General features: G+C 37.5%; 2 protein-coding genes across 5 annotated transcripts; one reads left to right on the top strand and one right to left on the bottom strand.

Moving 5' to 3' along the window:
- The first annotated feature begins 114 nt into the window (after nucleotides 1-114).
- LOC136240691 (kelch-like protein 12) lies at nucleotides 115-15,083 on the top strand. 4 transcript variants are annotated; one of them, XM_066031713.1, is made up of 16 exons: nucleotides 115-1,142; nucleotides 4,829-4,870; nucleotides 4,918-4,950; nucleotides 5,007-5,042; nucleotides 9,743-9,778; nucleotides 9,840-9,881; nucleotides 9,926-9,958; nucleotides 10,022-10,051; nucleotides 10,668-10,697; nucleotides 10,759-10,788; nucleotides 10,841-10,876; nucleotides 14,036-14,059; nucleotides 14,115-14,171; nucleotides 14,538-14,561; nucleotides 14,625-14,675; nucleotides 14,832-15,083. In XM_066031713.1, the coding sequence occupies exons 1-16, from the start codon at nucleotides 245-247 to the stop codon at nucleotides 14,963-14,965; spliced, it is 1,536 nt and encodes a 511-aa protein (XP_065887785.1). In that variant the 5' UTR covers nucleotides 115-244; the 3' UTR covers nucleotides 14,966-15,083. The 4 variants fall into 4 exon arrangements, with proteins under 4 accessions (XP_065887785.1, XP_065887786.1, XP_065887787.1 ...); XM_066031714.1 differs by lacking the exon at nucleotides 4,829-4,870; XM_066031715.1 differs by lacking the exons at nucleotides 4,829-4,870; nucleotides 4,918-4,950.
- A 2,042-nt stretch (nucleotides 15,084-17,125) lies between these two features.
- On the bottom strand, nucleotides 17,126-18,648 carry LOC136240807 (arrestin domain-containing protein 2-like). Its single transcript, XM_066031867.1, has one exon. It carries the CDS (start codon nucleotides 18,461-18,463, stop codon nucleotides 17,261-17,263), a length of 1,203 nt encoding a protein of 400 aa, XP_065887939.1. The 5' UTR covers nucleotides 18,464-18,648; the 3' UTR covers nucleotides 17,126-17,260.
- Between the last annotated feature and the right edge of the window lie 8,172 nt (nucleotides 18,649-26,820).

Raw genomic sequence — 26,820 nt, 5'->3', positions numbered from 1 at the left:
TTTCGCGGTTGCTTAGTAACGGGCTAGCTCTACGAGGTAACCTCAGTGAAAAACAATAATAAACTCTAAATCCGCGAAATTATGTTCCTTGAAAATTTGTGCGTACAAGGCTGGTGGGGAATTACCTTCAACAAGAATAATGGCGGCATGTCGTATGGGCGTGGTTGGGTGTAGTGTACTGTAATTGTCAGTAGTATAGTGATCATTACTAGCTCTATAGCTGTGTGAGTGGGTTCTTTACAGAATGGCAAGCCTACCCGCGGTTGCAGTTGCTAGTGCAAGCAATACTAACTTGGAGATACACCTCGAGTTACACGAGGCGAACTGGAGTCTTCATTGGAACTCCACAGTATTAAGCTCCTTACTGAATGACCCCAGTACACATGATGTGACATTCAAGACGTCTGATGGTGGTACTGTGAGTGCCCACAAAACGATAGTGGCGGCCAGTTCTTCAGTATTCTACGATATGCTATATCGGGATTCAAGTACCACAGGCTCTCCCTATGTGCTACAGAATGGGGTGGATGCAGTCACATTTTCAAAGTTAATAACATTTATTTACACTGGCAAAGTGACTGTCAACTCAACTTGTCTGGATAAAATGTTATCAGCTGCTTGTCACTTTAAAGTTAGATCGTTTGAGACGACTCTTATCAAGTCTGCTGAGAATTCATTGAATGTAAACAATGTTATTGCCATTACTATTATTTCTAGTAACCAAAACTGTGACCAGTTGCAGAAATGTTGCCAGAAATTTATCTGTGCGAATATAAATAAAGTTGTGCATTGTTTTGATTTTGTAGAGCTTCCCCTGAATGTCATACTTGAAGTTTGCAAAAGTTCTGATCTTAATATTAGTGAGATCGATCTGTTCTTAGCAGTAGTTAGATGGCACAGTCATCAAAAGGTATTTAAAAAGCCGACATCCAAAAAAATATTTCAACAGATACGCTATCCACTGATTTCAAGTGATGATCTAATGCACAAAGTTAAGCCTACAAAATTAGCGGATACAAACCTATACACAGGAGCTCTAGAATACCACATTAAACCAAGTGGATATAGCGGACCTCGTACTCAACTTGTGAACAGGAAATACCAACCTCTTACCAGTGCTAATGTGTCTGCAAGCTCCACAGGTATGATTGAAGTTTGTTATATATAATAATTTTTGATAGTGTGGCCATATAAACTTAATTATTAGTTTCCCATCCCCACCCACATCACTGTTTTTCTTACCTCATCAAGGATTTTTTGCACCACCGATGGCTAAGGGAGGCCAATTAGCACCTTTTATAGTTGGTACCTAACTAGAGCAGTCTAAGAAAATTGTGTTTTGAGCTATTTTAACTAGCTAATTCAGCTATCTAGTTAGTAAAAAATAAAATAAAAATCTGCCCTCCCACACTGCTATTTTGAGTACAGGAGGATAAGAAACTAATAAAGTTTATGTGGCCTATACACAAAGTTGTGGTTTGCTTTCTAGTGCAGCAAAAATTAAGGTAGCTAATGATAATTGTTGGTTGGTTTTTTACCTGTTTTTTTTCTCTCTCTCTCTTTTATTAATGCATACAGTGTGTATGGTATATACCCTGTATAAGAATATAGCCCCAGGTCAAATTTTAAAATCTTGAAACTTGTAACATCAAGCATCACTTTAGGTAGCTTAGCTGTCACTATTAATTTCATAACATTTGAATGTTCAGAAACTGTTTCAAACTTTGTAGCTATAGCTACAACTCCATGATGCCATTTTACAGTGTAGACCTTTCTTATTGCATTTTGCCAATAGCATAGCTAGCCCAGAAGGATTGGTTGGGAACCATTGTATGCATACAAGCTGCAGCAACCATGATGTGCAAAGCATCCGGCATGTGAAGCATGCTGAACCTATAGGGGGGTCTGGGGGCATGCCCCCCAGGAATAGTTTTGAAAACTACATGCTGAGGTTCAATTTGGTAGCATTTTATAACTAAAGTTTGTCATCTTTAGTAAGACACTAGCCGTACGTAGTGCTGAGCGATAGAAAAAATTTACTATCACGATAGTTACTCATTGAATATTACGATAGTGAATACTATCCCGATAGTTTATGAAACACTTTGCTCTTAACAAAGTCTCAGTTGTATAGCTATGATTTGCAGTCATATAGAAAGTTATTTTGCATGCACAGGACATTTGTTAATTAACTGTGTGGGCGGCCAATGAATATGGACTTTTGGTAAAGCTTTTACAGGCCATTCCTTTGTAAGAAAGCTGGTAATACCAACTGTAAAACAGTATAGAAGGGTTGTTGATACAATTTTAATGCAGATCTGAGCTTATCATAACTATCATGATAGTGATATCCCTACTATCGCGATAACGATAGTGATTTACTATTGCGATATATCGCACTATCGATACTATTGCTCAGCCCTAGCCGTACATACAATTTTTTAAATAATAATAATAATTATTAATTACATAGCTGTAGGAGGCTTCATATTGCACCTCGTATCGCACAATTTAGCTATAGCTAGCTACGTACGGTGAGTACCTGAGTTGGTAGGGCACTGGAACTGATTGGTTGGGCCTGCGCCCTACCAGTACCCACCTTAGTTGCGCCACTGCAGTTTACATTGTGTAGTATTTTAGACAGCATCTTTTACTGCACTACAATTAATAGCTAAATTTGTGTGTGATCATTCCAATGGAACAGGTTTTGCAGTCAACTCCCATATTGATATTTTGAAATGCTTTCTAAATCATTCGTTGCTGAACTCATAATATGAAATACAAATTGCATGTCTAATTGACTATGGAAGATAAGGAAAGAGCAAGAGAAAAAGCATCGAGATTTAAGTAAATGCAAGAGGAATTAAGTGGGTACTATAAAGGTTAGAGTTAAGAGTGTGAACTACAATAAAATGGTAAACGTTAATTGATGCTAACCAGAGGTGGATCTAGGATTTTTTGAAAGGGGGGGCTAAGCTGGACAGGGACATAGGTAACTAACCAGACATTAGAAAATACCAAGCCTTCTCACAAGGCCCTAGCTATAGTTGTAAGATTCATGTAGTATCCACAGTCAAATCAGCTATTTGGAATAATGACTACATTAATGTGCAAAGCACACTAGCATGCCAATCTAGGGGGGTTTGGGGCATGCCCCCCAGGAAATTTTTGAAAATTAGGCCCTCAAGGTGAATCTGAGTATTTTTAGCAGGTTTTCAGTAGAAAATAATGGAATTTCAGTTTATTATCATTCAAATTTTACTTTTCCATTAAATCAAGACTGATTCCAACATGCATTGAGTATAGCTATCATGCAGAGTTCCTTGGATGCATATACATGAAATTGACAAGGAGAAAACATCCTGACCGCCTGGCAGACTCCTGTAAGCGTTCGAATTGGATGGCTGCAGGTTTGAGGCCGCCTAGGTCCAGTCATGGATTTTTTTCTCCTTTCTCCACATTTTCAAACACAGTTTCTGTAACAACTTTAAACAGACTGTAGGACCAGGTGTCCTACAGACCTTCAGCACTTGTGCTGTAAAGCCTTAATAAATAAATAAAATAAATAAAAATGCATGCATGATAATCTTTTCATTTGTGGCTACCAAACATTTAGATATGGCTAGCTATACGTCATAATGCATCAGCTCCTCTTAGCCATGCTCTAATCAGCTAATTCTGTGAGGCAAAAACATGTATAGCTAAGTAGAGTGGTGTTGAACGTCACAATTATTAGTATGCATGCTCCTTAGCCTAGTGACAGTTTGTTAGCCATAACAGTTTGCTAGGTTAGGTAATCTAAAGGCTGCAGCACATGTTGCTGTCAGACCTTCAGTGCTGGTCACTGTAAAGTTTTAGTAACAATAACACCAATAAAGTGTACTGAAAAGCAGAATGCAGTGAAGGGTACTAGTAGCAATTAGCTAGTCCACTGGCAATTCTTAACAAAGTGCCGGCAACTATATTTGCATTTATGGGCTTTCTGAATTTGTTGTTGTGATAGTCAACTTATTATATCTGCCGGGTTATGAAGACTGAACTAGGCTAGCTACAAATGCCAGCTCCATAACCTGCAGCATGGGGCGAGGCATGGGGTCATATCAGAAGGTAATTCAGATTTTACATTCAAAGACAAAGGTGGGTGAATATGCTATAGCTGCCTTATGAGACTGCAAATTACCAAAAGACAACAGTTTGCTAAATGGCTGAGTTGGTAGACTAGCTACACCCTCCAGTGCCTAACTGGTAAAGTAGATAATAATAACAACAACATATTATACTAAAGCTGATAAATCTATAACTGATTAAACCAACTAACACTTTGAATCATATAGCTAATTCATTTAAAAAAATATAAAAACCACACTAATCACCCTCTTATAGCCACAGTGGAAAACACTGCTAATCATCTGAATAGAACAAAACCCACAATTAAAACTTTTGTAACTGGAGATGCAACCCACAATCAAAACTTGTTTTTGAAGGGCTCTTGAGGAAAGGGAAGGTATATTCTCCTGGAACAGAGTTGAACAATAGGTATAGTTACATAGACATTATTTATGTTGGTAGTGATGCATGATTAAGTCTGCTTTTGATACTCATAAAAGATTTAGGGTTTTATTGGCCAAGTACTAACTTAGAAAGGAAAGGGGGGGGGGGGGGGGGCTACAGCCCCCCTAGCCCCCTCCCTAAATCCACCCCTGCTAACATTATTGCAACCATTGCTTACCCAAACACAAAATAGTGGAACAAAGACAGAGGGAAAAGAATATTTCATTTTCATAAGAAATTTGTTGAAATTTTGTACTTGCACAAATGTTTGCTATAGTATTACCTGCCTCTTCACATTCACTACCAACTCGAAGATTAGGTAAATAACCTCTTCAATAATCTAAATGATGCTATACTTTTAATTAGAACCTTACAATTGGCAATCAGGAGGCACGCCAAGTATGTTTATGTATTATCATCTTATTGTTTATTCATGTTTATCGCTTTCATCATAGTGCGTAAAAAGTACAAATTCAAGAAACCTCAGCTAGGTATGTATAAATTACGTATATTACAGGTTTTTGCAATTGAATTCGGCGACTTTGCAATTGAATTCGGCGACTTTGCAATTGAATTCGTCCCGTTTGCAATTGAATTAGTCGGTTTTGCAATTGAATTCGTCCCGTTTGCAATTGAATTCGTCGGTTTTGCAATTGAATTCGTCCCGTTTGCAATTGAATTCGTCAGTTTTGCAACTGAATTTGTCGCTTTTGCAGTTAAATTCGGGTGGGGACTATTCTACGGAACGGAACGGAACGGAATGATGGACTAAACCACGGAACGGAACGCTTTCTCAAATTGAAGCTTGCAACTTACCATTGCTGAAACTTCCTTTATAAGTTAGCAGTGGCATCTCCAGTGAGTGAGTAAACATAAGATAAAAAGAATTAACGGATCGATTGTGGGTTTTTGTTGGTTGTCATTAGTAACGAAGTATTATTGTGGGATGAGCTGTATCAGTGATGTTCATCCATACGGAAGGGAACTTTATGTGAGCTGTTTTTCTTATTTAGACTTTAGAAAACAGTCTGGGCCGGTCTTTCAAGTCATAAGTCAGTGTATAAATAAAGCAAGCAGGAAGATACTGGTAACAGGAAAGAGCCAGCTGAATTAAAACTTGAAGAATTTTGTGCAGTGTGTGAGGAGCAAATATTTTGGCAGACCGCAAGGAGGGTATATTCTGCAAACATCACTGAAGTGTATGCATGGAGTTATTTATATATTAACAGCTGGTGCAATGGACTAATGCCGTATTCAATAGTGAGCTGATTTTATCTGTTGCACAATTCAAGGATGTGTCTGACTGCTAGCCTTGAATCAGGCTAAATGCCAAAACTCCAAGATCAGCCAAATCTCTATTATAAGCCGCATGTGAAACCATGCCCGTAGCCACCAGGCAAACGTGATTTGGACCAGGATGTGTGTGTAATTTCAATGTATCTAGTCAGACCTGAAATGGAACACTCACATTAATTACATGCCACCTAAGAATCCTAGGATTTCTTAAGTGTAACATTTCACATGCTTCACTTCAAACAAAACAGGTTAAATTTGTTCGTCTATTTTCAAGTGATTCCCAGTCCAGCTGGTCCATGAAATTACAATGGGATCACATGTATTTGTTACAGTGCGGGTTGTCCTGTGTTGGATCTACCCTAGAGTTGAGATTTCAAGGTAGACTCACTGCCAATGTACTGACACTAGTACTGTTGTAGCATGTTGAAGTGGAGGACAAATGAAATAGTAATGCTAGATTATTTATGTATACAAATTTTTCATAATGAAATTGATATCCCATTTTGATTTGTACTTCCACTTTGCAACATATTCAGGAACAAGAAGCTACCACACTTAATCTCCAACCACTGTCATTAATTAACCAAGATCTCACTAGTCTGTAATTCACCTTACTATAGTGATTTTATTGATTCATCTGTATGTTTTCTTCATTTTCCTTTGAAGTTGTACCAAGAGTTCATAATAGTGTCTAACTTGAACGCATTCACCAAACACCCTGCTTAAAGTAACACCTCGGCCTTATTTCAGAACAAAGGCTTTACCTTCTTCAGCAACACTAATCAACAGTTTTCTATCTCCCAGTAAAGGTGTTGATTTGATGAAAGGTGAACTTTACGCAGGGTATTTGTACAGGCCATACTGAGAGTTAGACACTCTCCCCCATACAAATCAGTATTACGAACTCTTGGTTGTACAGTATAGGTAAACAAAGATAAGTTTCTCTCCCATCTTATTCTAGGATTTCTATTTACAAGGAAAATTCAATTATTTGCATACAGGCTCAAAATTGAGAAAATATAAAGAAAGTGAATTAATATTAATATTATACAGTCAGTTTGCTTTTGGATATTTAATGTCTCCAACCACAACAAAAATTCGATGAATCCATGCATCTCATCACTGGTCGTCTGAACATTCTGAAAGTGATACCTCACTCAATCAACCATATATTCTGTTTATTAGACTGAATAAAGTCATGATTACCTAAACAATCACTTAATTAATGTTTTATAATTATCCTATTCCATTTTCCCGGAGGTTCCACTGATAAAATGCAATTTCAGCAATGATAGCAGCTATCCAAGCTGCAAGTTGATTCAGAAAGCATTCCATTCTGTAAAATAGACCCCATCCAGAATTCAACTCAGTACTCAGGCTGAGATATCTGACAATAGTCCACTACTCTGTTAATGAATCATTGATGTTCACACAATATAGCCTCCTTGAGCTAGGTATCTGAATGTTTGCTCCTCACACACTGCACAAAATTCCTTTAGATTCTGCTTAGACTGAGTTGATTCAGCTTGTCACCATACTTGTTTCCTTTGTAGTGTAGCTATACACATACTGATTTATGCCGATTAGAAAGGCTGGGCCTCAGACTGTACATTCTAAAGTCAAGTAAGTAAAAATAACTCACATACTAGTAAAAACAAGTCATGCATTAAGTTCCCTACTTAATATATCCGAAGATGAACACACTGAGTCAGCTATTCCCACAATTAGTACTTCGTTACTAATGACAACCAACAAGAACCCACAATCGATCCTTAAATTCGTTTTATCTTTCTTGGGGTACGTTTGATTACCTGCTGGAAGTGCCACTGATAACTTGTACAGCAATGGTAAGCTGCAAGCTTCAATCTGAGAAAGCATTCCGTTCCGCAGTTTAGTCCATCATTCCGTTCCGTTCCGTAGAATAGTCCCCACCTTAAATTCGTCCGTAACAAGAGTGGCAGCTGGAGCAAACACGAAAATATGATGTAGCAGCTGCTACAAGAACTTGTTCAAGTACAACAGTAGTAAACAACTCTTTATAAGGCAATAATTCTTCCTCTACAGCCTAGCCTATCCAGCAACATTCCAAACTCTACTGCGCCATTCACGATGGGTGTGGTCACTTGCGAGCAAGTTAATTAACTTGTCAGACAGCTATCAACTTCGCGTACTCAGCTACCAGCTTCAATTACCTTCTAGTGTCTCAAGTGTAACTCTCCAAGGCATAAATAGTTCATCTCTTAATGAACAGGTTGGTTTCTTGGAGCCGTTTTGTTTATGACAAATTGTTATGCAAACGCAACGAATTCTATTGCAAAACCGACTAATTCAACTGCAAAACCGACGAATTCAATTACATAACCGACGAATTGCAAACGGGACGAATTCAATTGTAAACGGGACGAATTCAATTGCAAACGGGACGAATTCAATCGCAAAGGCGATGAATTCAATTACAAAAACCTGTATTATAAGTTTGGTGTATATCCATTGGCTCTGGCATGGTTCCAGCATGTACATGTGTGTATACATGTATATCTGCCTGATCTGTCTGCAGTTTATACTCTCACACAATACAGTGTACTAACAAAATTATATACTTATAGACAGATGTAGGTGTATTTGTTTCCATTGTTTTTTTCCTAGTCAAGAGGTCAGGAAAAGTGTTCTTAACCTTGTGTACTTGGCATTCAGAATGGGTATCTTAGCATATTCATGATGTTATATTCTTGCCATTACAAAACGCAAGAAACATTTGTATGAGTTATGCATTAATTATCTGATTGGTTGCATCTAATTCTCATAATCTGGTGATGCTAGACAGACCAGACCCTTAATTTCTAATCGAAGAGGTGGCCACATCAGACTAAAGGGTGGCTCAGGCTTTAACCAGCAGTATAATAGTGTTCAATAGTAGATCGATATAATCTCACAGAGCATTCATCTAGCTCTAATAAAAAGTCAAGTGCCTGTACAATTGTAATAAATAATGAGCCTCCTGCCCACATTGGTTTAGGCTAACTTCCTAATCTGAAACATAAATGATTAACAATATAAGTGGCCTAAAATCCCCAGCAAGAATGAAGTTCAATTGCCTTGTATAAAGAGTTTATTTTATGCAGTTATCATTGCATTCCATCTGCACAAGTACTTACGTGATGCTAGACGACAGACCAGACTCCTAATTTCTAATCGAAGGGGTAGCTGCATGCACCAGACTACCTTCCACTATGGCTAGCTATGTAAGCAAGTCAGTCCATACAATCATCACACTAAGATGTTGAAATAATGGTGAAAACGATAAATTTAGGTAGTGAGACATAGCAATGTGGGCAGGGAATCTGAAACATTAACAATAAGCGTCCTTATGGCTATATCTTCAAGTTAAAATCAAAATTGTGCTCATGAGCTGTTTTATAATAATGTTGCTGAAATTGTAGAGGCCATATCTTAGTAACAAAAAAGAGGTGATGAAACAGTTTAACAAGGGCTATATAGTGCTAAAAATTGAATATTAGTAGTTGAATAGCATTACAGCTGTGAATGAGCCAATGTGAAAGGTGGCTAAATAAAGAATTGAAAATTTTGTACCGAATCATCAGGTGTGGTGGGGAATAGGTAACTAAGTAGTTTAGATAACTAAGGATGCACTGTACAGCTTTGTTTAACTACTCTAATAGAATATTCACGTACTATAAAAAGTGCAGCAGTTGACAAATTACTGTAATAAAATAGTCACTTCAAACATTAAGAAAAATGTTTGATATTTGGTCGTACTATAGTAAACTGCCAAGGAGTTATGGTATATCAAACCAGCCATTATGAGTAACTGTAGTTGTAATAAAAGACAGATAGTAATGTTCATCATTTTTTCTCACATCACTACTTTTTACAGTAAAAAGAAGTAGATCTTTTAGCCAACCAGCAGCAGGTAGCTACATACGTATGTTTGCCAAAAGTATATAAATGATTATACATTTCTTTCTATATAGTCACTATGACTCCGAATGCTTCTACCACTATCAACCAACCAGGTGAACAACTGTTAGAGTATGATCTATTATAGCCTGTCCTGTAGTGTCCCAGCCTAGTGCTGTCATAAGAAAAGAAGGTAAGTCTTCACTGTAAAATATATTCACTTGTGTATGTAGTTCTTCTACTTACATTTGTACAGTCACACGAAGTGTTGTTGTTAGCTTGCCAGGTGAGCATATATACAAGACTTTTGATTTGTTTAGACTGCTGTTTATATTTGTATAGCTATATAGGTTTACATTTATGCATATTTATAGTGTAGAGATCCAAGTATGACATCATATTATTATAGGAGGTTTAAAAACAATGCAATGGAATGAAGCCAGCCAAATTCAAAATAATTAAGGCTTACTTTAACTTCTGAAGATCGCAAAAAAAATAGAATTCCATGTTCTATAGGAGTTTCTTGAGGCCTATATAGATAGTCTGGTCTGTATAACAGTTATCTTTCAAAACACAAGGGTCCATTACTTCTAAAGTTGCATGCAGTGCCCTAAAGGTATGGTAACGCTTTGTTATACTTCACTGAACTCTCTGTTTTAAAGCGTAGTAATTTTTGCATCCCAGTTTACCTTACAAATAGAAATGGCAAGAATTTATAATAACAATTATTTTCTATGTGCATCTTTCTCCAATAGTTACGGCTTGTTAACACTGTAGATTACTGAAGCTGAACAGTCAGTTTCACTTTTCAGTAACAATACTGATGATAGAGGTGCACGTTTATATAGTCATAATTTCTATATGATTATATTATGAATTAATTGTGTTTCTCCTACATATAGTGTATCTGAGTACTACTGCAAGTTCTTCAGGTAAATTGTACGCCTTGCATGATTATATGATATTATAATGTTTCTCTTCACCCACTTGTAGGGACTAATGTGGTTACCACTTCTACAGCAGGTTTATCTGCTTCTATATGCGTGTATTTATAAATTATTGTTTCATTGTGTAGGGACTACTAGTACTAGGGTTATCACAACCATATCAGGTAAACTAATGGCATTCGGAGTAACATTCAGAGTAGTTTTACATGCAATAATTTTTGCCTGGCATATGAAACAGGCCAAATCCCTACTACAAAGGTTACATTATTCATTTTCCACTTTATACAGCTTGCAGAAGAACAGCTTATTGCCTACTCTCTGCTCACTCACCCCAGCGTTGAAACCTGGTCAGTGGGTCATCCGGGTCAGCAGTAGTGACCCGGTTTCAACGTTGACTCACCCCACACCAGGAAAACATTCCTACTTTTAAATTAGATGCGGGCTCATTTAGATGCTTTAAATAGTGCCAAAAGGCAACACAAAGTTATTAGGAAAACCGACATCATTTTAAATGGAGTTTTGTTTTCAGTGACGTAATGTCACATGCAAGCAACTGCTCTATGCTGTGGAATTAGAAACCACTAGAAAGCATTTTAGAAGGTATATTCGAAAGATTATATAGGATGGAATGAATTAATGGTACTTGTTAGATATCTGAGCTATCAGATACAACTGTCTTCTATCCCAATGAAACTCTACATCAAAGCAAAAAGTAGGAGAATACGGTATAGTACGTTCATGTTGAGCTGAATCCTCAAAAACATTTAATAACTCATGGATGCAATTACACACGATCTTGAAATTTGGCTCGTTTGTAGTACTGCTTGATCCACTAAAAATATTTCAAAATCTTTTTGTTCAAATGTTTGACATAATATTTACGGCCAATCAAATTTTTCACAATACATTTCCTATGGGGAAGCCATATAAGTACAGTGTCCATTACAGTCCTTTCCCGAACTTGTAATGGAGCCAAACCATACGTGTCTGTTGCTGTTACCAATAATCATCTGGTTGGCTGAAATGTTAACTCTGTTGAGAAAAAATCCACTTTTAATTTTTAGCTGTTTTTCAGGATTCAGCTCAACGTGAACATACTATAGTGGTAGTTAAACCTGGGAATGGAAGTTAACCCCAGTAGGTCAAACTATGAAAGACAAGTTGATTTACATATTCAGTCTTACGTCCATTTTTTGGTAAGTTAATGGAGACTATAGTTAAAGATCATTTAATAAGTCATTTAATATCGAACAATTTGTTCTCAGCTTACCAATTTGGATTTGTACCTGGCAGATCGTGTACTTTTTACTTCATGTACTTGATTATTTCACTAAACACTTAGACGAAGGTTACTCTGTTGATGTGATATATCTAGATTTTTAAAAAGACTTTGACACAGTTCCCCACCAACGCTTGATTCAAAAATTGTCTTCTTTTGGGATACATGGTAAGATGCTACAGTGGATAAAAGATTTTCTTAAGGACAGAACACAAGAAGTAGTGCTTAATGGAAAAAAATCTAATTTCATTCCTGTTAAAAGTGGAGTCCCACAGGGTTCAGTGTTGGGTCCCATCTTATTCACGATGTTTGTCAATGATTTACCTTCAGTTGTATCAAGTCCCATGTATATGTTTGCTGACGACACTAAGATTTTCCATGTTTTAAGAACTACCGAGGATTATTTAGTACTACAACATGATTTGGACTTACTTTATGAATGGTCAATTCGTTGGCAACTTAAGTTCAATATCTTGAAGTGCAAGCATATGCACCTTGAACCGATGCATCACTATGGGCCATATTATTTGGATGGAACAGTCATTGACAATATTGATTCTTACAAAGACTTGGGCATTATCTTGGACCACCAACTTAAGTTCCACCTGCATACCACAGAGGTTGCTGTAAAAGTAAATCGATTACTAAGAAATCTTTTGATTATTTAGATTCTGATATGTTGACTAAATTATTTACAGCATTCGTATGTCCAACACTTGAATATAGTAACGTAGTATGGGGGCCTTTCTTTGTTCTTGATCAAAGGAAAGTGGAGAAAGTCCAACGTAGGGCTACATGTTTATTGCCATCATTAAGAGATAAACCGTACAAAGAGAGACTAGCAGCGCTACAGCCACCATCCCTGGCTCACAGGTGTCACAGAGGTGATATGATACTACTTTACAAGATTATCAATAACTATTTCAATTCAGATTTTTCCACTCTATATACCTACTCCGATACCACCATTACAAGGGGGTATCAGTTAAAGCTTTTCAAATGTCACTCAAGATTAAAATATTTTTTATTGTACTATTGTGTGCAGATCCGGTATACAGGCTGGGCCTTTACCAGTACTTTAATCATAATCATAATAATCATATTCAGTTGGATCAAAAAGCTGTATCATATAATTAAAACCATACACAACTTTTCTTGTCTCATTGTAGTTCTTTATGAAATTGTATGCTTCAAAGTGTGGGATAGAAGGCATGTTATCAACATGTTATCAACATGTTATCAACATGTTATCAACATCTCAATTATAGTGTGGGATAGCACACCTGCACTTGTAGGATATCTGTTATCAACACCTCGGCCTCGGCTTCACCTTATCCTCAGGTTGATAACAATGATATCCTACTTGTGGTGGAGTTTAACTGTAACATACGTAGTTACACATGTACAGTTCAAACATAGGTCAAGCCTCCCAGGAAATGTCATGAGCTTTGTTGCCATTTATTGTTATCTGTAAGAAATAATAATATGATGAACATTGCAACATAAGATATACATTTCATCAACAAAATTAATAAGCTATACTCTAGTTCATCTAGTTGCTAGGTTGTGATTATACTGTACAAGAATTTGTCCATTAACTGTTACTGTTATTTCTTGAAATTGTGTTCTCCCTACCATAAAGAATTTTTTCGTTAAAACTTTTGCTAATGACCCTTTGTGTTTGCATTGTCTTTCTCACTTTGTGTTGTGTTTTGTATTGTGCATGCAGCTATAATATGGTCACTTGATAGCCTTTTCTGCGGTGACACTAACTAAACTGCATGAGACAAACTAGTGAAGTTACAAAGCAATCGCAGACCAACTTCATATCATTTTTTCATACATAGTGCATTCTTCATTAAATGCAAGGCTCCCAGTATATTAAGTGTATACCATCATAAACTAATGTGTTTGTCATCAACCAACTTATAAGCTGTCACTATATAGTACCAGCAAAGGTTACTGCAAGACCTTCATTTGCATTGTTATGTTGTAATGTATTAAAACAATAAAGTGTCTAAATTACAATACTTTTTCTATGTAGCTCCTAACAGTATTACTACACCTGGTGAGTGAGTAGTGTGCTAACTTTTTAGTGCTTTTATACATTGTAATGTTTTCAGATGTAGTTATGGTGGATCAGCAGAGTACTACATCTGCTAGTAGAAGTAGTGTACCAAGTAAGTGCATGTATGGTGGAGCCTTTCTTGAAGGACTTGCCAAATATAATTGAGAGTTGAACATGTTTCTACTTGTTCCCATAACAACATCATAATGAAGTTAGAGATCTTAAGCCCAGCCACTGAGCCTATTGCAGTCACCATTCAAGATAGCTTGCATTCGACATATGTGCTGTGTTAACACTCAACCACAACTGCACACTGTTTAATGCATCGAATTTCACATTTAACATTCAGATCACTAACTTGATTGGTATTATCAATACATTTTCACCAGCTACAAATTGTATTTCTCCAGTTCCAAAATACCAGTAGCTATTTGCATTGTGTCTACATTACAATACTTTTTTTTCTATATATATGTAGCTCCTCACAGTATTACTTTACCTGGTGAGTGAGTTATGTAGTAACTTGTTGGTGCTCAAGTAGACAAGTACTTTATGTGCATTGTAGTGTACCCAAATGTGGTTTTTGTGGATCAACTGCGTACTGCTAGTCTACCAAGTAAGTTTTAATCTGCTGCATGTGCAGTGGAGCCTTTCTTGAAGGACTTGCCAAATATATGCACTATATGCATTAATTTAGACAGCCATTCAAGAAAGGTTGCATTCAACACATGTATTATAACAAAACTGCATTATCACTTATCATGACCTGCAGGGAAAAGAGCACACAGAAAGAGATGTGGATCTTGCTCTGGATGTAAAGCAGATAAATGCAATAGCTGTATAAACTGCACACAACCCAACCGCAATAAGGTGTGCATGAAACGTATTTGCTTGGATCTCAAGTGATACATAACACACGCTCTATTATGAAGTAGCAATATTTTTTTTACAAGTTGTCTTTGTGTTCCATTGTAGTCATTACTGGTATGCCTATATACCTGTACTACTTTTTATGTCAGCTGAATTGTGTCAACATTGGAAGCGACTATGTGCTTAGTGTAATAAGCACAATAATAAATCAAATATACCCAGGGGCAGAGAAGGTAGCTTTTGGGGGAACTGGAGTGTTGTTAGACTTATCCAGGGGAGAGTGTACTTAGCATGTGAAGGAACATAGGTACCCCACAGTAAATTTGACCCTCTTGGTCTCAGGGTAATTTTAGCAGGCACTATTAATATTAGCTTGACTGTTGTGCTAGGGTGACTGCTCTATTGGAGTATCTCGATTTTTAAAGGTATTTTGTAATATCCATTTGACCTATATACATAAGGGTCTGGCCAAGGGGTGGGGTATTACCCCTCTCTCCAGGATATTTTTGGAAATCAGACTATCTTGAATCTGAAAGTGATTCAGCAGTCACCATTAAGTTTGTTGACTGTTACTGCTGTATTAGGGTATATCACGCTTGATGCATTTGTATATAGTAGAATCTGATTAATTTGACGGAATTTCAGCTAGCTAAGCATTTGTATATATCTAGTTATCTATGAGGTGTAATACAATCAGCACTAATGTTTAATGACGTTTTAAGAGGGGGTAAGCTCTTCCATGATCTCTGTTGACAGAAGCTACAGCCCACTTGCCTCCCCCTTCTCCTTTCCCTAAATATACCCTACGTACAGTTATTACTGTTTAGCTATAACTGATTATCAGTGTAAAGAGGAACAGCCATGGCCCGGAGTTTAAATCAATCATCAATCAGTCTATTTGATACCAAAATAATCTGGTTATCAAGCATTATCTTGATTTTGACAGCATTAAATTTATATAAATCTGAAAATAATATATAGCATGCTCTTTGGACATTTTTCGTGGATGATTGATTGATTGTTTACTACTTCTAAACAGTCAGACAAAGCCGCTCTTCCCTTCCAAAGGGGCACACACACATACAACAATATAAAATACAACAAACATACATAGAGATACTACAAAGACAATAAACACAGCAAACAATTAGCAGTTAACTACAACTCATATTACAAACCAAACAAAAAATTAAAATTTATCATTTTCCAAAAGATGCTGTAACATTTACTTCTTAAAGCCAATAAAACAGTAAGTATTTAGAATTGGCTCAAGCCTATAGATTTATAAATTCTACAACTATAGAGCTGATTGAAAAGTACTAGCTCCAGCATTCATTAAGGATTTTGAATTGGTGTTCAGATAATATTTATTAAGATTATGCAACTCCTTTTTTTATCAGCTATTATGCATTTGTCAGCAACATCACAAACAATGAAGGCTGGAGGTTTTGTTTTGTGAAAGTAATAATCCATTTTGGTTTTCAGGAGTGCTTTCATTGCTGGGGGTTGAAGCTCTCCCTCAGTCCGCTTTGCAGAATAAGATTGCCATAATTATTCTAACTTTGTCATCACTGGTTGTGGCTTCTGGGGGACTTATCACCAGGACCCTCTGCCGCCAGAGGTTCTATATACTCCAGTCAGCCCCTACTCACCTCAATAACCATGGGCCACTGCTTATATATTATGCAGATACATTTGCCAATTGCTATATGGTATGCCAGCATGTGTAATAGACTCAAGCCAATACCAGTATACACCTACACAAGGGTTTGTGTTTTAAAAACTGTTAATTAAACATTGAAATTCTATAATTTATAGTAGAAGAGTCAACTATACTCCTTGAACTTCAATTTTAAACTGAAACCATACTGCAGCATATATCCTGTGCACTTTATAAATTATGGAAGCTACATAATTATGTGGTTACCATACATGCTCTGCTAGTAGAAAAATGATTTCACTTTGACAGCTAAAGTGGCTCACTATGTTTATTGTAGTACAGTCAAAATTATTGCCTAATTTGATCTTTTCAGAAAGCTAAATTTCCTGTGGGGTCATACCCCAGACCTCCCATAAAGTATGAGCAAGCTAAACTGTTAACACTTTTATTAGCTCCCACTCTAGATGCCCCTATATATAGCACCCCGACCTACATAGTCTGTATAATTATGTAATAGCCACATAGTCACCAAAATGCACAGTCTATAAATTTATCAAAAAGTCAGCCATTGGCTGGAACACCACGAATTAATATATTACAAGAAAATGAAAACTGTTTTTATATACTAATGTGCATGAACCCCATACACTATGCATGTGTAATGATGTTAACTATATATCTTCATCATTTACTTCTGCTGGTTCTGAGTCAGGTGGTGCAAACTGATAATCGGTTACAAAGCTGTACAGTGGAACATAGTGGAGGTCTCCCATTGTAAATGCATTCTTCCCGATATAAACTGGTTTATCAACAGTGGTATATCCCAACTTCTCTCTGTAGTTAGAATTATCAAGAAGAACATCATGAATGGTGTCTGATGGTCCTTTAAAAGGGACAGTCCCGATCACAATGGGTATCTCCACATGAAAAGCACGACGTTGTAGAAGAGACACTTCTAAAGTGTACGATATCTCGATGGCATGGCAGTTAGCAATAGTAGGAACTGTTGCAGGTATTGGCAAAAGTTTGTTGTGCCAGTCTGCACGGCCTTCAATCTTTTTGATCACCTTACTACAATTGAAAGACTTTGGTGGCAAATAATGCACAATTCGGTCATCATATGTTGGAGTGCCATGATAGGTAATTCTTTGCTTTAAACTTGCTTGCACAATCTGAGCTTTTCTCTTAGCATAACTTTCAATCGTCACACTAACTGCAATAGATTCTCCAGAGCAATATGCACCCCGATCAGTCGTAGCTGTGAGTGATACATAACCTGATTTAGACGCACAAAATAAACTCCCAGATGTTTTATCCTTTGAACTTGACAATGGCTTTCCTAAGTTGGGTGTGTTAACATCTATACAGCCACAGACACTCACTGCTTTTACTGCGACATGATCATATTTCTGGCACACGAATGATTGTGATATTCTGGCAGCTAGTATATATCGTATAAATCCAGCTGGCTCAAATGGATCAGTAGTCTCAAATGATGATGGCAATTTTTGATCTGTTGGAAGATGAAACACAAATGGGAACTCGTACCGTCCAGCTGCTAAACCCATCTTCTGTTGATGTACACCTTCTTTTGTAGGGTTAGCTACCCACAACTTTTCTACAATCTCATCCATCGTATTTTCTGTGTTAGTATACTTGAAATTGTACGAACGTTGTCCAACATCTTCTCTTTTAGTCCACTCAGCATGGGCTTGTCCAGACAGTGCTATTTCTATTCCTTGCAAGGGTTGTAAAGCCTCTGACAACTCCATTATAACAGTTCCTTTCACTTCGGATCCAGGGAAATACACACAATGACCATTTGTGTTGTTAGACAACTCGATGGTAAATACCTTTGGCCTCTCGCTTCCCATCCGCTCAATCCGGCTCGCCTGATCTCAACTCAGTAGTATACACACCGTAAACAATGACAACAACTCAACGATTTATAGACGTCTACATATATACCATAACGTTACTTGAGACGACTCCAGACCTGAATGACCTCGGACTATGACCCCGCTCACGGGCCTTACCGGGCCTTACTGATTAATCACTGAATTCATTTTTTTTTAATTTGCCCTGTAGGTAAATAGAGAGGCGCGCGTATAATACAGCTGCAGTGATAACTGACAGTCAGACTACTGCCCTGAGCATAATGATTTAAAGTTTGGAAATAGAATACTTATATAGTGTAACACTAGAATCCCTTGAGCTATGTCATTATGGGGCCAGGCAAGACTAACTTATCATGGTTTCGGTTACATTTATAGTCTAATACCTATTATTATTGTGCCAAATAACATAATACCATTTGCCATTTATATATATATATATATATATATATATATATATGCTATTGTGTCATTTATATGTGCCATTTATATCTGCCACTCTTGGTAAAAACCGTTTCCCTTATCATCTACCACAATAAACACTGGAAAGTCTATCACCTCCACTTCCCAGATGGCTTCCACATTTCTAGCTCTGGGGAATTCCAGCACTTTAGCACTTCGAAGCAATCTTGGGCAAGGACAGTAGCTGGAACACCAATAGAGCCCAAATAAATATCACCATATTTCTGACAGGCCTTGGTAACTTACTTGCAGCGGTTACTTTGTTATCTATCTTAGTCATACTGCCACCTTCCTGCTGGAATTGATCCACGTATGAATCCATGCATTCTTCCTCTGGTGATGGCACCAAAGCTACCTGATCCCATTCCCTACACAAAACACACAATCAGTATTGTGACAGATAACAGAAGTATGTGCATCATACTGCCGGAGTGACCGCCGGTAGCATACCATTAGTATGAACTTCATACTTCTGAATTATTATCTTCATAATGTATTTATTGCAGAATCATCATTGCATGATGGAGCAAATAGAAACTGATAAGAACATATAGCAGAAATATTTTACCTCGGGTGTTGTGGCTGGGCCAGCATATAGTACAGTCATTATGTAAGTCAACCTCACACTAATTGCAACAAAAGCAAACTCAACAGATTTTGTTTCCTTATTATGTCCTCAATGACAGAAAAAAAGTCCTAAGGAATCCTCATGGGGGAACAGTGTGAAAATCATTGAAATAAAAACCCACTTCTTTGCTCCTTAATGGTTTGATGTTGTTACAGTGTTTATAGTCATATCTCAGCTAGGGTATTACTTGTATCAAAACTTATTATACCACTAAAAAGCTCTCGCAAAGATGAATCTTTTGGTACTACAATTATCACCTTAGGACAAAGTGTTAACGAGTTATAATCAAATATAATTAATAATATACAGTGCTATCAAAGAGACTGTAGCAAATGCCCTTGCATGACTACTCAAGTGTGCCAATACCATTGACGTGAGATGTGTTTGTGCAGCCAGTTCTCTTGCAGTTACCACAAGCAGGAGTGCACTCATTATTGTGCTTCTTGCACGAGCATCTTAGATTACTGCAGTCAGTCTGTCAGTTGCATCTGATCACCAGCAGCAGATGTTCAGGACCAGGAGGTAGCGATGTTCAGGACCAGGAGGTAGCGATGTTCGAAGTGGCACAAACCCCTCTTCACACTCTTACCATCCCCAGTCTCTGGGATGAAGTTCTACACCTAATCCTTTCATTCTTGAAATTGAAGGTACACGTGAAGGATGTGGTACTTTGCTGCTGCTAAAGTTGGTGATAAGGATGCACCTTTTCACAAAACCATTTATGTCAGAGAGAATCTAGTGTGTCAGTTAACATTCCATTGTAGACTAGTGCTAGAGCTTTCTCTCCTGCATTTATCACATCATGTGTGGAGGCTGAATCAGAATGGAACACCTTTGCTTGCTCACGCAACATACTGCTTGCTTTGAATTTGCTAAGGGGTGTCTTTTTTTCCAATCCCATAGAGATGTGATGTTCCCAAGAATAGCATGGATGAAGAGGATGTTGTTACCAAGCTTTTCTTTTGCGACTCTGATGTTCCAGATGTAAAGCTTTTTACTGAGTGTTTTTCTTTGGCTCAAGACGAAAGAAGATGTCACAGTAGTTGAGACTTGTGTGGTAGCAGAGCAGAACAATGAGGTCAGTGTCTTTACCAACTAGCACAGTGTTACTGGTGGTAGCAGATTGAACACCCTTCTGAACAATCAAAAGATCAGCATCTCCTGGTGCATGGTAAGTTTTGTAGTTACTTTTGTACTCAGCATGAAAATAAATTGCTGCTCATTTGTTCGGTTGGACAAAAACTGGTCCTTCTTCATTGTGATGGTCATGTTAGCAGCAACTGTCACAGTTGCACCAGCCTTTCCTTTTGACTGCCTCTGATGTGTCATATCTTTTATGTTCATATTTACATAGCTATCAAATACAACTATGGCATCCTTGTACTTTCTTGCTGCATATTCTGTGTACTGGTGGCAGATGTCTCCATAATAGAACTGCGCGACCATGCATGGGATGCATTGTAGAAGTGTTCCTCCATCAAGGACATACTGAATGCCATCATCTGGGATATCTGCTAGGACACCACTTTCACAGGCCTAATGTATTTCGCGGACTGGACTCACGCACTGAGCTGGAAACAACTTTTAAACAATAATCCAGGCATTATCCATCTCTTGCAACACTGGAGACACCACTATCAAGCTACAACTGCTGATACTGCTCTTCCTTACAAGTAAACTAACTCGCGGTGCACTAATTTATTAGTGCGGTGCACTAATTTATTAGAATACACTTACGATACACGAGTACTAGCAGTGATAAAGCGTGGTAGAGGCTATTGTTGTAGCTTAGATGTTTTTCCTTTATTGCTTTAGCACTAGTGCTATGGTTGTAGAGATGAGCCAGTAATAATTCGAGTAATAATTCTTGGCAGGGTAGCTACAGGTGGCACCGCCCAGAGAGTTGATGGGGCTATGCAAATAAACTGACTCATCACTACAGTCCTAACATTAGTGCTAAGTACTGGAGCAACAAAGGAAAAACATCTAAACTACAACAATAGCCTCTATCACACTTTATCACTGCTAGTACTCGTGTATCGTAAGCGTATTCTAATAAATTAGTGCACACGCTAGTTTGTTAACTTGTAAGGAAGAGCAGTAACAGCAGTTGTAACTCGATAGTGGTGTCTCCAGTGTTGCAAGAGATGGATAATGCCTGGATTATTGTTTAAAAGTTGTTTCCAGCTCAGTGTGTGAGTCCAGTCCGTGAGTCCAGTCCGCGAAATACATTAGGCCACTTTCACAGATCTTCTATTGCATCAGCAAGTGCTGGCTAACTTCTACACAGCTCATGTTTGAAGGTTAACTCCAGATCATCTGATGATTACATGACAGTAGTAAGTCTCTGATCTGAAAGAGGAGCAGAGGATCAACCTGAATCCCTTCGAAGCTGACCAAAGATGACCAAAAATCTCTCCTTAGATGACAAAAGTATAGACCTGCCATTGCTTGATGTGGTTGGCATTGGCTCCTTCCTCTTGGTTGGTGTCTTGCTATTTGGTGTGGGTTGAAGTATTTGTGGCAACATTGCTGATGTACTACTTCCCCAGGCATAGTACAAATGCTGTCATTCCTGGAAATACTGACCTGGTTGATGGTTGAACTATCTTTTGCTGTTTGAATAGAAGATGGGACACTTGTAGCTGCAGAAGTCTTGTAGATGGTGCACAATACAGGTTGTGCATCCATTGCTGGAATAAGAATTGAGAATATTTGAGCGAGCTGGAATACGGAATGATCAGCTTACCTTTATCTAAAAGTCCCTGGTTCATTCCCAGGTTTCAGCACCTAATCAAGATAGACAAAGTTTGCCCTGACTTGTTCAGTTAGTTAGTAAGTACTCTTCTCATGCTATTACCAGCATTAAAAAACCACTACAACTACTCTGCCTTATATACCATACAATGTTGGGCCTGATCATTCTCATTGGTAGATGTGATACTTTGTGCATCCACAACATAACCTTTCTCCCGCTGGTTGAAAACTCTCAAGCTCACTATAGTACTCTGTAGCATACAAAACATACATAAAGGCATTACTACAGTAGTTACAGTTGCAAAACATGTACACATACAAAGAGTAAGCAAATCCAGGATATATTTAATTATACCTCATTAACACATTTTCCTAAGGTGATAATTTTAGTACCAAAAGATTTGTCTTTGCGAGAGCTTTTCAATGGTATAATATAAGTAGTGCCCTAGCTGAGATATGACTATAAACACTGTAAAAACATCAAACCGTTAAGGAGCAAAAAAAAGTGGAGTTTTATTTCAATGGTTTTCACACTATTACCCCATGAGGATTCCTTAGGACTTTTTTCTGTCATTGAGGACATAATAAGGAAACTAAATCTGTTGAGTTTGCTTTTGTTGCAATTAGTGTGAGGTTGACCCAATATTCTTGGTAAAATGCCTGTACTAGTAATCGCTAGCAAGAGTTCATAATATTTGTATGGGGGAGAGTGTCTAACTGGATATATACATTCTGCAAACACACTGTTGTAAGTAACACCTCAGGCTTCTCTTAGAAGAAAGGCTTGACCTTATCAACACCAATCATCACCTATCAACAGTTCTTTGTCATCGGTAGAATCAGGCTAGAGGTGTACATATGATCAAAAAGTGAGAGCATACTGGCAGTTAGGAACTCTTGGTAATAGACTGGGTGCTGTTTGAAGTAATCTGCAGCCCATATCTAGACTGTAGTTGGTCTAGTAGTTTAGCATGAGTAATATCCTTTGCCACTATCAGATGACCAGTAAGTGAGATGCGTGTTCTCACAGAATACTGGGATAGCTGACTTAATAACACAGCCTTCATTGGACTGTCAAGATCTACCTGTAAGTAATAGTGGTAGCACAGGTGTAACAGAGCAATCATGGGCAATATGAAACAGTTAACATTAAGTATTACATTTCTGTGATATTTCATGCATCATTAATTGTATATTAATACTTGCTCTTTTGAATGTGCATGTTACCAATTCTGTTCCATAAAAATCCAAATATTAAATTGTTACCCATTATAAATTTATGAGGCCATAGTGGTTAATTAGATACTTCTACAAGTAGAATAATAGTACATGTAGCTACAGGAAAATAAGGCTTTGTGTGATAATTTACACATTACATCACAAGTTCGTAGTAGTAGGATTATTGCTAACATTACATTTCAATGGATAGCTGTTACTGAAAGGCTAGCATCACTCTACTACTACTTCACACCTGTCCATTCAACATACTTCAAATACAACCAAATAAACACATCTTATAGTTTTTAATTGAAACATCACTGATCTCACAAATTAATTTATATACAAAAAAAATGAATAGTTCTCAACAGTTCATTTCAATTTCTCTCCAAATATGAGGGGCATTCCATAATGAGCCATCATAAGCTACATAATATACACTACAATTACTAGGAGTTGTGCATGTACAGGGAATAATTATGATACCTAATACAAACATAGGGAAGCCATCACACACTGCCACAAATCATTGTCAGGAAAGAAAAATGGGACACAAAGGAAGGCAAAGTAGCTAGTAAGTCCATAATGCATGCATGGTATTATACTGCAGTATGCCACAAGGTGTCTGTTTGGGCTGAAGCAACGCGTACGTCTAATGCTGTGCCCGTACATAGTCTTAGCCATTATTGAGATATGCTTGTCAGTCAGTCAGCAGAAAATTCTACTAAATAAAAACATTTTAAATTTTAGGTTTGGATCGAACTGAGTTGGGCTTGGTTACCAATCCTGCCAAAGCACCATAAAGATATTTTAGACTGGTTTCTGGTCAATATTGTGAGAAAGTGTAAACTTTCATGATCCCTAATGTAAAGTACTTATAGTAAGGATTTGTTGTTAGTATTACAAATCAGTGGTATACAGGTAAGCAGCACCTTTAGGCTCCACAGCCTGTATACTAATCACACTACACAACAGTGATCACGAATTAGAAAATTTGGGCTTCTTGTCCAAAAAATTACCCAAAAACCTTTTTTTTTAAAATTTAAAATCGGTTGGAAGGGTTTAGGGTTAACTCTGAAGACATTGGCTATGCTATAACCAATACTGCCAAGCTACTAACTGCCTGATTCCTCCAGCTTAATTGTGGATGAGACTATACAGACTTGATTTCTTCATTGTTCAACATCACTTCATGCCTTTTTGCCACTTACAGCAGCTACAATGCATGCATCATGGACTTACCATTGTCCTCCTTTGTGTCCCATTATTATTATATACTAACATCACATCCAAGGTTCTGTCAGTTAAAGCATTCCTACAGAGAAATCTGAAGTCCTGCCCAACTCAATCAACTGGAAATGTTATTCCAACCCTGTCTGGTCCCCTCCCACCAGAAGAGACATTAAAAAGCTGGCTTAGGGGGATGCCAATCACTTAATTTCCTCCATTGCTAGGGAAATTTAAATCAATAAATAACTATAGCTAGCTATCACATTTCCATGATGGTTTCAGTACTGCAAGCACAAGAGGATTTTAACAAATATTCAGACAAGTACAAACGCTCACCTAAAATTTAATGTTTAGCAATTTTTACACTTCTCTTTATACCTTCAGTCATCGATGCAAGAAATGAAATATGGAATAAGCTGATGTAGCTGCAGGTAGCGCTATAATTATATTTTTATCATACAGTATGGAAGCACTGAAGTTTGCATATTCTCACAAAAAATATTGACCAGAAACCAGTTACACTTTAGCAGTGTTGCAGTATAGGTGAGGTATACTACCATGCAAGCCCAAAAAATACCTTCAGCACAGGTGCGGCCGTGCGAGGGAAACCAGTAAACATCTAAAATATAAATGATGCATGTTTTAAGTCTAACAAAAGTTTATTATTAAAAAGACAGTTTACTAAGAAACTTTTAATGATCAGTTACATACAATAGGCTGTGGTTAGCTGTAATGCCTCAGAATGGATACACCCCTGATGGGCAAAATAACTGCATTTCTATAGAGTTGGAAATTAGTCATCAGAACCAGACTTTTTCCACAAACAATAGTATGAGGGTGTGGGTGTGTTGTGTGTGCATGTGTGAGCTTATTGCTATTGTTTATTTAGTTGTCATGGTGTCTGCATTATGCTGTTACCTTATGCTAGGTTTATGACATCTGTTGGTGATGTCATAGAAATAGGTAGAGCCAAGTGCTTGTGTTTAAAGAAAGAAATAGAATCTAGTTCACTGAGAAGTGATGTTATTGTTGAAAGAGAAAACAAGATCAAGACTGTACTCGAGGCCTGTCAGTAGACATTACTCCAACCCACAATCACACCTATTGCTTACTCTACTGAAGGGGAACTGACTAGATGATTATTTGTATTGACTGTGTGCTTGAGTCACCTACAGACTAAGACGCTTGCATAAATAGTTGTCCGGTTGTTTATTCTCCTGTCACAAACATTGTTCACAAGGTTTGTTTAAAAAATCCTTTTAATAGAATGTTCACCACCTTACAATATACTCTAATAGAACACACTCCTGGCTTGTTTGTAACCTGCAACGGTGCAAATAGAGGTGATGATTATTGGTATTGATGACTATGGCCACCTCAGAGTACAGTATAGTGACCACCCTTCATCCTCCTTTGATCTCATGCAAGGACTCATCATATTTAAATCGTACAGCTACCAATCAAGAGTGAATTGTTTTCCACTATACATATATATCACCCCTGTAGGGCATGCTGGTTTTTAAAGAGTCATTATTATATATATATATATATGCACACATATGTATAATGCCAGTGCATAAGGAATCAAAAAGGAGCTGCTTAACGTTTTGTAAGGAAAGCCAAGAACTATAGCATGGATGTAATATTGTTATCTTCGTTCATGCATTCTGTTATACAACAAAACCTTATGTACTAACAAACTCTCTGAATTAAAGACACAATAGAAACTACCCTCCATAGTAAGTACAGTACAAAGGTTCTGGTCCCAACAGGTTTGGCTCCATCTCTGAAAGAGGGCAACCTTCAAAAAGTAGTCAAAAATGTGTTGGTATGAGTGTGCTGATACAAAGTGTTTATAAGGGAATTTCCATCGAAACACAAAAGATACTCCTTCAGTACTATATCCTTTTGTGCAGTTATGATATTGGGTGTGGTGAGGAGAGCTCCCTACTGAAATTGTCAGCAAGCCAACAAGCAAAGCTCTGGTGTACTTGCATCCATATTGTTATTGAAACCAGTGCAAACACAACAATTGGATTAA

This window comes from Dysidea avara, chromosome 12 (assembly GCF_963678975.1).
Source record: "Dysidea avara chromosome 12, odDysAvar1.4, whole genome shotgun sequence".
Taxonomy (NCBI): Eukaryota; Metazoa; Porifera; class Demospongiae; order Dictyoceratida; family Dysideidae; genus Dysidea; species Dysidea avara.
Note: the sequence above shows the minus strand (reverse complement) of the source record. Positions and strands in the feature narration are given on the sequence as shown.

What these genes read in the sequence shown, in the direction of transcription:
- LOC136240691 (XM_066031713.1), top strand. Translation starts at nt 245, where the DNA reads ATGGCAAGCCTACCCGCGGTTGCAGTTGCTAGTGCAAGCAATACTAAC. An exon ending in TTTTAGCCAACCAGCAGCAG is followed by an intron (nt 9,779 to 9,839) that starts GTAGCTACATAC and finishes CTTTCTATATAG; the next exon opens with TCACTATGACTCCGAATGCT. An exon ending in TAGTAGAAGTAGTGTACCAA is followed by an intron (nt 14,172 to 14,537) that starts GTAAGTGCATGT and finishes ATATATATGTAG; the next exon opens with CTCCTCACAGTATTACTTTA.
- LOC136240807 (XM_066031867.1), bottom strand. Translation starts at nt 18,463, where the DNA reads ATGGGAAGCGAGAGGCCAAAGGTATTTACCATCGAGTTGTCTAACAAC.